Here is a 10,765-nt window from a genome sequence, read left to right on the forward strand (position 1 = left end):
TGGATTGGATCTGTATCAAATACATGTGACCAGAGCCATACAAACCAAATATAGTTTTTATGCTTCACCAACTCAGCTTTACTCTATACACCCATAAGTGTGTGAGCTGGGTGGACCAAATATCAAACCTAATACTGACCATTAAAGTTATTTAGTGTAGACTGTAGAGTTATAAGAAAAGAATCTAGTTTGGGATATCTTTCAGGTTTTTGAGTTTTGCCGAATGTGGGGGCTTGGCTTAGTGCTTGGTGCATGCAGTAGGGTGGCAGAGTGCATGGTGGGATGAGGGCCAAACATGGCATCGGAGCCCCATAACTCAAGGCTATGCATGGTTCCCCAAAGTGGTCATCGGGTAACGCTGAATCATGTTTCCTTTGTTCACCAAAATCCAGATATTAAGAGAAACTGTTAAAAACGCCTGCCAATTTACCAGAGTGCCCTATGAAATCGATGTGTGTCAGGCCCAAAACCCCAGCACTAGTCTCAAGTCTTAACTCTCGCTCATATCACGCCCTACCATATTTCCCAAACCTTTATTATTTCCTTGCATGCAAAGCTTTAAATTCTCTGCTCTTTTTAGAGATCACAAAAAATGAGGAAAGATCCCACCTTCCTTCCTTATTTCTTTCTTTATTAATACTGCAAGATATGCTTCAAAGACATCACATCTCTTGCATGCCATCTGTTTGAAAACCGAAAAGAAAAGGTTCTCAAACTCGAAACACCACCTTTATCTTTTCTCCTTTCTAGTTTATGTGTGCCCTCTCTCACTTCCTGCTCCTCTCTGCAAAAACCCTGCTAAACCCAGAAAGATTTTGTCTTTTTTTCCAACTAGTTCAAAGATTACATATAGTACCTCACCACTCTTTTCACACTGTTTCTTTTTCATCTCATGTACCTGTATATATAAATAGAGGTTTGCCTTCCTCTCCCTGCTTTACAAAGACCAAAAGGAAAAGAAAGAAAAGAACAATGAAAGGTTTGTTTGTAGCCCACCACCATCCAAGTTCCCCACTTTCTTCAGTCCAATAAAGCAAAACCAAGATGATTATTTGATTCCTTTCATGGTATTTCAATCCATTTTTTCAGTTAAAATTTTTCTTCTTAGCCCCCATAGGAAAACTTGTTTAGAGTCCAGACCAACCAACACCAACCCCAGTAGCCCACAATTTTTTTTGTTTGTTTGCTACCTCAAGCATGGCAGATGAGGAAAAAGGTGGTGCAACCAATGAAGTTGTTGATGGTTCAAGTGGAGAAAAAAGATTCTTCCCCTGCCTTTTCTGTTCCAAGAAGTTTGTGAGTTCTCAAGCCTTGGGTGGTCATCAGAATGCACACAAGAAGGAGAGATCAGCAGCAAGAAAGGCACAGAGGGCAGTTGATTACAGGTTTTCAGGGTTATCCTCCCCACCTGTTATTTTTGCTCCAAGCCTTGGTGTTTTGGGCCCTTCTTTCTACATCAATGCCCATTCTGGGAATCATGGTATACCTCCAAGTGGGCACTTCGCTTCTCAATTGTCTGATAGGTTTGGATCCAATGGAGCCCCTAGGTTTGACAACCCTTACAGGGGGCCACCCTGTTTTGGGGATGATGATGTAAGCTTCTTAAATTGGCAGAGGAGTCACAGGGACAGGGTGGTGAACAATGGGGAGCTTGCAACAGAGGGACCCTCAAGGAAGATGACCCAATTTCTGAAGATTGGTGATGAGGCCTCTGGTTCTTCTGGCAGCGACCAAAAGCTTGACTTGTCCTTGCATTTGTAGATGTTGAAGATACATGAACAAGTATATTGAAATTCATGGGTAGACCACAATTTCATTGTGGCAGGAAGTCCGATCTGTGTTCTTTTCTTCTTTTTATCTTTTGTTGGGACGTCAGTTTTGATGTTGGGTATGTGCATGTGTAATAAGATAGTCTTCTAATTTCTTCATGGCACTTTGTGTATGAAGACGCTTTTTCAGTATAGTAATTTTCATTTCCACTCTTTGTCTTTCTTCTTTTCTTTCTGATCCTCTCCATGGTTGAAGCTTAAAAGTATGAATGGTTTTTTTCTCCTTCCCTTCTTCTTCTGATAATCTTTTATTTACTAAATCCAATTCCATACATTGGGCCACATATTCCATCTTTATATATTAGATTATTTCAACAGATTGGATTTTTATTCCAATAAATCCCAACTGCACTTCTCCTGTCCCTGCTATATTGAGATCAAATATTTAAGAAGAAAAAATATCATAAAGGAAAGACATATTAGACTTGCTGAGCAAAGGACTGTTCAAAATGTTTCCTTTTTCTTTTTAAAAAGCTATTTTTCAAATTTTTCATCACCTTCACCATTTTTTACATGTTCCCAAGGTCACCATGATGGCTCCATATTTTTCTTCATCAATTTTTTGTTATTAATGGCAAAAAATTTTAACTTGCAAGCTTGAAAAGAATTAAGCCCGTCTTTAGAAATTATGGTCTTCAATGGCAAAAACAGGACTTGTACCTTTGAGCACGAAATAGTAAAGGCTCCTTGTGACTTCCTTTTCCGTCTTTTCTAGAGGTAATCCTTCAATTCATGACAAGTTTATCCGGATACATCAAATCCTTGACAGAGTAATCGCCAGGTTTACCTTTTTTTTGTCCTGTGTTTGGCTATATATAGACAGGTTGACTGGTGGGACAGGTAAAGAAGGTGAAAGTACCTAAATCTACATAGTGCTTCTTTTGTTATTTGAGGTAAAAGTGGGGGAAAATCAACGGTTGGATTCGAAACAATCTTGCTGCTTCTTTTGGAATTTATGAGTTATGACCGTGGTATGAGTTCATAACAGTTTAATTATGTATAAGAAAATTCAAATTTATGATGGAGATATGTCTTTCAAAACATAACCAGAAATCTCTTTTTCAGGATATTCACTGCAAAAGAAAATCTCATGATAATTTGAAAAATTTTCCTCAAGAAAATATCGGAAAAATCTCATTTCAATTGAAATAAAAATAAATAAAATAATGAGCAGGTAAAATTTAAGACTGGTGTAAAGTAAAAACTATAAAAAATCACAACGATATCATGATATACCGGAAATATGTGATTTTGAAATTCCATCAATAATATCTTCATTTTCTTGTGAATTTTCATATGTAGGTGATATTTGTGACGCTTGTTAATTAAAAACAAGACTAGATTAATATGTATAAGAAATCTATCTAGGTGGTGAAGATGATCTTTTGATCCTTGCTTCTTATCTTAAGACTACAATTGGCGACACAATACAAATCTTCTGCAAGCCAAGCGTGAGATGAATTCTCCAAAGAGAAACTCAAGGTTAGGCTAAACTAAGGTTAAGCGAGACAGTCGATTGGCACAAACACCAACTTTCCCAAGTACTAACTTACCCAACTTATCCCTGTAACAGCTTTGACCCACTTATCTTGGCAACCTAGATGCATGAGCCACGAGTCTTGGTCCGTATATACTTCATTTTATATGGATCAACTATATAAAGTTTAGGCCCATTTTGAACCCATAGTTTTTTGTTCCAAAGAGTTTAATTTATTCAATTCATACAAATAAATTGTTTAAATTTTTTGGGCCCATTTTGAACCCATATTTTTGGCTTCTAATCAGACTATTGTTTTCTGTCAGATAAATGACAATGGATATCTTGATTGTGGTTTTCAGTTGTGCACAAGACCAGCTGGAGGATTAGTTTAGCACTATGAACCAAACCAAAGAAATAGCCATTAAAAATATCAAGAATGCAAAATTGTGTTACTTTAATTCTTATCTCTAACGATAGGGTGTGGACCATAGTACCATTCCCAAGTGGATTATTCAGCCAAGAAACAACAACAACAACAACTACGCCTTCATCCCAAAACAATTGGGGTCAGCGATATGAACCAAAAAAAGAAATTCATTTTGGGTCTTCCACATGAATCCTTTTCCTCCAATCATTTCTATCCAATGCCATGTCCTCGGTGAGGTTCAAAGCATTCATATCCTTTCCTATCATCTCCATCCAAGTCTTCCTAGGCCTACCCCGACCTCTTTTAACTAATATATTTTCCCATTTCTCCAACCTTCTAACTGGAGCATCATTAGGCCTTCGCCGAATATGCCCAAACCACCGTAAACGATTCTCTCGCATCTTATTTTCAATGGGTGCAACACCTACCTTCTTACGTATCTCTTCGTTCCGAATCTTATCTTTTATTGTATTTCCACACATCCATCTAAGCATCCGCATCTCAGCTACACTCATTTTTTGAATATGATGTCTCTTGGCAGCCCAACATTCCGTACCATATAGTAAAGCGGGCCTAATAGTCGTCCTATAAAACTTTCCCTTCAACCGCAATGGCATTCTACGATCGCACATCACTCCAGTTGCACTTTTCCATTTCATCCACCCAACCTTTATCCTATGATTTACATCTCCATCAATTTCTCCATACTTTTGAATGATGGATCCCAAATATTTGAAATAATCATTCACCGGTATCTCTAAAAAAAAGGCTATGTTTTTTAGCATATATAAGAATAAAAGTATATCTCTATGTTGTTAGATGACATTGGCAACCTGTCAGTTTTCCAAGTGATCAATGGGACCAGCAAAAAAACTATTGGGCAATGTTCAGATGTGTGAATGACACAAAAAATACAATAACTAGGAAGATATATAATCAATGACAACAGTCCACCTAAACAAAGATGGGTACATAAATGTGTTGTTTAAAATTTCTTAAAAAAATGTGTTATTTAAAATTATTTTCCTTTCCCCCCCCCCCCCCCCAAAAAAAAGTGTTATCATTTAGAAACATTATGAAATGAATTGTCAAAACACTTTATGCAAGCCTTGCAAATTTTAAGAACAAAATAGCAACCACTACTGGGGAATAGGTAGTGACTTCCCATTTAAGAAGCTGTTCATTTATCGTATGCAATTAAACTGAAGGCTTCATGAAAAACAAATAAAATCTCTTTGATGGTATGTGCCAAAAAAATCAAGTGGATACGCAGCAAACTAACCATTAATAAGGTGCATTATGTTGATTAACTGCTAAAACAAAATCAAGATTTCTTATTTTTCATTTGCTACTGCTTCTCAATGATTCTATAAACTGTTTCTTAGTCTTTACTTTTTTAGTCTTTATTCCTTTTTGAATGACACTCCATTTAATTCATTGGATGAACTGACTCTCAAAAACGTAACGCATTTTATTGCTTCACCTATTCTATCGAAGTTGGACATTGACTCAAATCTATTCAACTCCAAAGCTTCCTACTAAAGTTTTCTTGTCAAACTGATGTTATCCAAAATGCTCGTTAAGTGGTCTAAAATCAACTGGAGAGAGAGAGAAAGAGAGAGAGAGAGAGAGAGAGAGAGAGAGAGAGAGAGAGAGAGAGAGAGAGAGAGAGGTACCAACAAATTTTGGTAAACGTAGGGGGAAAAGGCACACCAATGGTCGTATTATTGGGTTGAATGATGTCTCTTTTGTGGGTCACTCTTTGGGAGTTCAATGAAGGGTTATCCATTCATTATGACGTGGGGAATCCAAAATGGTATTTCAAGAAACGCGTTTTTTCCTTATTAATGAGGGAAGGTGCTCAAGCAAGCATGCAAACATGCATGTCTGTTATGGGCTTGCATAGCCCTCTTTTTGGGTTCTAATCTGTCCCTTTTGTCTGTTATGGAAAGTGGTGATCCACCGCCATTGGTGGTGCAATGGTTATCACCATCCTTTTAGCTATCAAAGAAAGCAATGTGTGTGAAAAACGAGTTTCAGTTTTCATAACCCTGACTTGGGCTCATGTTTGGAGGCCCGTTACCAAGTCCAAATCCTATTGGCTTTCCTATTCCTTACTGCATATAATTCTACATCATAATCGTCTAATCAAGTCTGGATATGTCTTTATCTGGATATTTTGAGATTGTTACTGGATTAGGGTTTGAAGACCCACTAGCTACCAGGTCTGTCTGCTTAATCTTTAATGAACCACCAAATCCAAATGAGCGGATATGGATTGATCAAGATGTAAAATTTACACAATGGGATTTTCATACACAGAGGAAAAATATTTTAGAGTGGTTCGGTCAATGTGACCTACGTCCACTATGGGGTCTCTCGCCTTTGGTTTTCACGCCCCTGAGAGAGGGTCTCTCCCCTTTTTATTCATGATATCGAAGAATACACGTTTTGGGGGTCTCCTCTTGATTTGTAAGTCCCAATTACAATTAGACTCCTTTTTGTTACATGTTTTTTGTTTACAAGATTTTGGATCCACATACAGATCTGCTTCAACGTGTGAACCTGCCCGCTGGAGATCCAGTGCAGGACGACTTGTGTCTGGATCCTGTATGCATTGTGGATCTGGATATTCCTTCACACAAGATCCATCCTGCATATTCGATATTGATACATCTTTTGCCAATTGCCCTTGAAATCTGACCAAGTTCATGTTCGACTTTCTTATTAAGTGATATATTGGAGTTCGACTGGTGATAAAGTTGCATGAATTTATGAACTTGGAGACGTTTAATGCGATGCATAACTTGATCAATTAGTATTAAATTATGGGTTACTGAAGTTTTTAGTTAGCCTTAGAATTGGTATGACTCGAGCATCGTCGATACCTTCATGCAACATGTACATTCTTCACCAACTCCGAGATCTTGAAGTACATCTGGAGGTGTAATACCATAAAGTCCAAAACTTGCCGTTCTGTTCAATATATATGCAGAAATAATTAAAAGTTATTTAAAAATTTTTAAAAGAAAAAAAAACTGCATTAATGGTATTCTAAGGCTTAAGGTAGCCAACGACAAATAAGTAGATATGTAATCGCTTGTTCAAAAAACACCTTAAAAACTTCTTATAACCGTTGGCTGTGATTCGCAAGGATTCTTATAATCGATCCTCATGCATCAAGCTATCATAAGAGTAAGCAAAGCCAATATCAGGATGTTACCTACTACTTTGTTGAGTGCCAAAAGCCACCAATAATAGTTTTAACATCGTGTTTTTGTCTTCTCTAATTGGCAGTTGGGGGGATAGTACTCCCTGTTGAACTTCAAACCTGAGGTGTGTGTGTGTGTGTGGGGGGGGGGGGGGGGGGGGGGGGGGGGGGGGGGGAGGGGGGTGGAGGGCTTAAGATTATAAGCTACTGCGCATTGGCCAATCCAGACATGAATTGGCTCCAAGCTGACACTGTTTCTTGCAAGAGAGAGCGACCTCTATTTAAATACTCGAGAACAAATAAGTGCATAAAGAGTCCATAAAGAATATGACAAGAGGGATGGAGCTAATAGTTCTAAAATAAACAAGTTTCTCTTTTTTTGGACAAGCACCAAGACTGAAGTGGGGGCCACCATCCATAGGTTAGTGGTGGACCCTCCAGCGCCAACTCCAATGACCACTATCTATTTTTCACAATTGATAAGAGAGGTGGGATGTCAGGGCACGTTGAGTTTGGCATCATAGGGGCTTTAAGTGAACAAGAAAAGCTAAAAGAGAAACAATAGAATAAGTTTACGCGAGTACATTGAGTGCACTAAGGCAAATAAACAAATTAAGTGAAGTTTGCAAAGATGGTGTAGTGGAGCTACTAAGCTTATACAAGAAAACAACTTTCCTTACTAAATTAGTGGCTCCAAAGGGGGTTATTGGAAGATGATGGCAGTGATATGGCTAATCTAAGTACATTCTACAAAAATGGACATGGTAATAGTGAATGATATTGCTCAAAATAGTATCACACACAAACTTTACAAATAATTTACTAAGCCTACAAATAATGTACAATATTATTGATCTCAACAATAGCTACAAAGCCTATTGGGACAAAGCAATGTATCCTTAGATTAGGGAAAATTGGTCCTTCAAAGTTAAGCCACTTACTCCATGTAGGTATTCTAGTTTAATTTTTGAAACATTATAGAGGTCGTATGCCTATGAAATTTTAAATTTGGTTTCCCTAGAACAGTTTCTTTTAGAAAATTTCTCATGTCAAAGATGTTTAATGCTTGTTCACTTAAAAAATTTCAATAAATTAACTAGTTAAATGCACATGCTAGCAAATTGTACGGAAGGATCGATGAGCGGGAATGAAAATAAATTCTTTTATTTGTAGACCTAACCCTACCTAGCTTGGCAGTCTATGCTTTGCATAACATAAAGATTAGTGTTTATGTCGGATGATTAGGGTAGCCATGGTGTTTAGAGGAATAAAAAAGAAGAAAAAATAGTTAGACCATATAAGGGTAACTATGTATTGTTCCTGTATCCAGGTCATCAGACAAAGCACCCTCGAATTATGAACGCGAGATGGCAAAGGCATTGAATCTCAAAAATGGCAGTTTCAAGGCCTTTAGAGTTATCTAAGGACTAGACAAATGTTAATGCTTCAACACCAGTTTATGAACAATGGGAACTAGCTACTACATGTTCTCCTAGTCAGGTAGGCATTATGTTTGTTTAATTGGCCAAAGCAACACTGTAGGTCATTTTTTTGTATTTGAATAATTTATTAATGCCTCCTAAGAAATAGGTTGCAACTTACTAAGCCGATGTTTAACACTGGCAACAATGCCATAAATTATTATGGGAAAGGTAGATTGTTTTATATCATAATGCCTCTCATGAATGAAGAAATGCTTCACTTTCCACTTTTTAGGAGCACATTGTCAACTTATTTTATCACGTAGATCTAGATTTTGCAATAAGTTTTTAATAAACATAGGTAATCAAAATGTTTACTTCTCTTAACATGTAACAATGTCATATCAACTAAGATCATATGTTTGAACCTCTAATTAGACCATATGGGCCCTCATGGTTTATTATCTCACTCTATGAGTAACAAATTTTTATGCATTTTTTTGGGTATAGTTTTACTCTCTAGAAGTCTTGCTGTTGAAATGAACTGGCAAACTGATGTAGTTCGATTCTCTACTGTATTTCTCATTTGTCAAGGGCCTCGAGGGATCTATTATTATTATTATTGTATCCACATTATACTAGAGTTCCTTGGATTGGATTACAAGATAAGCCTCCACAATGGTCTCCTAATATCGATGCTACGGAAGTTAGGATATTGTTTACGCTTGTATTTCTATTATATTTATCATTTGCAGTCATTACCCAGTTGGGTCAACGAGTCTTACGAAAGTATATGTTTCATGTTTTCGAATGGAGCTTGTGGGAAGAAAGAGGTTCCAAACTTGATTGTAGTTATTGTTTGTTCTTTGGTATCTAATCAAAATCTTTCAGTTGTACCTTTTCTCTCAATCAAACCTAGTTGACATGATATACATAGATTTCTATTTTCAATCAATCAATGAACTAATTAATTTCTATAGTGCCCCTGGATCATCATTTTCGAATACGAGGGGACCAATAGTTCTTTTCTCGATCTGACTTTTGCTTGTGTTAAAGGTTGCTTAGATTTGAGTGCCACAACCTCTTGCTTTTCAGGTTTGCTTATTGCTGCCTTCACTCACTGTATTGGTGGCGCAACTAATGGTCATTCCACTCGTGTTAAGTTAATGGCTCATAGCCCAAAGCAGGCACGATATTTAAGGTTTCAACTTTAGAACGTGGAGAGTGCAAATCGATGGCATAATGTTTAGTATGCATCAATATCATGTCTCCCCCATCATTTTAAGTGGATGTTTTCTGGATATTGTAATATTTTTGTACCCCCCTAGGAGGCATAGGCTATATAGGCACGTCCTAGTGTCTTAAAAAGATAAGGTGATGATTCCAATTCAGCAATTTTATTAGGAACCTGCTAACTGTGTGGCATCAGTCTCCAGCGAGGGAAGATCAGGTGCAATGTGATTTCACATTTTTGCTGTGCTGCTGCACCTGATCACCTTCCATCTGCTGTGGCCCAAACATGGAGGGTGATCAGTTGCAGCAGTCAGCTAAAAGTGTGCAATCACATTGCACCTGATTCTCCTTCGTCTCCCACAAGGGATCCTATCATCAGATAGGGGTGAACTATGAAGGTCCTCGAGCTGAACACGAGTTTGAAACTCATGTGGGCACATCTTTTGCTACGAGGATGAAGGTGGATGTACTTCCTAGTTGGCAAGGGGGACCTAGGGTTTTTACACCAATAAGAGTAAAGTGGTTTTTCCGATCATAAAATAAAAACTAAAAAAAAGTAGCATCTGTCATGAGATGTATTGGGCAAGAAAAAGTGAGAGCAATGTCACAAATATCAGTCTTGGGATTTTCTTGGAGATGGAAAGTCCCGCTATAATTAAATTAAAAAATTCGCTTTTTGAAAAATTTGAAAATAATGGCATATAAATCTTAGAAAGATAAGAAAACATGCAACAATATAAAGAAGAATTATAACATGCACAAGAACCAAAAGAAAAAGGTGTTGATATCTTAAGAATATCATGCTAAATCATTACATTCTGAAAATATCTCGTTCTGATATCATGATAAATCGTTGTATTTGGAAAATATCGTGTTCGTTTGCATCGGCTCTTTTTTATTTATCGGAAAGGCATTTCAGATTTATTGAATCAAAAGAAAAAAACTTACAAGGCTCAAAACAGTATAATACAGATTAAGTTACTCTGGGCGAACACCATTAGATGATAAAACACTGGCTGCCCTCTAATGAGGCTAGCGGTTCGTACTAAAGCTGCAAGGCCCGAGGCAGCTCGATGCCCTGGTTTAGCCTCGCCCATTCTAGGCATTCCCTGATCTGCTCATTCAGATTATGGGATGATCACACTTCTAGCAACTGATGGAGTC

General features: G+C 37.5%; 1 protein-coding gene across 1 annotated transcript; it reads left to right on the forward strand.

Moving 5' to 3' along the window:
• Positions 1-1,197: 1,197 nt before the first annotated feature.
• On the forward strand, positions 1,198-1,761 carry LOC149845521 (uncharacterized). Its single transcript, XM_089988233.1, has one exon. It carries the CDS (start codon positions 1,198-1,200, stop codon positions 1,759-1,761), a length of 564 nt encoding a protein of 187 aa, XP_089844359.1.
• Positions 1,762-10,765: the final 9,004 nt, after the last annotated feature.

The sequence above is a fragment of the Nuphar pumila genome, chromosome 2 (assembly GCF_984573655.1).
Source record: "Nuphar pumila chromosome 2, dmNupPumi1.hap1.1, whole genome shotgun sequence".
Classification (NCBI taxonomy): Eukaryota; Viridiplantae; Streptophyta; class Magnoliopsida; order Nymphaeales; family Nymphaeaceae; genus Nuphar; species Nuphar pumila.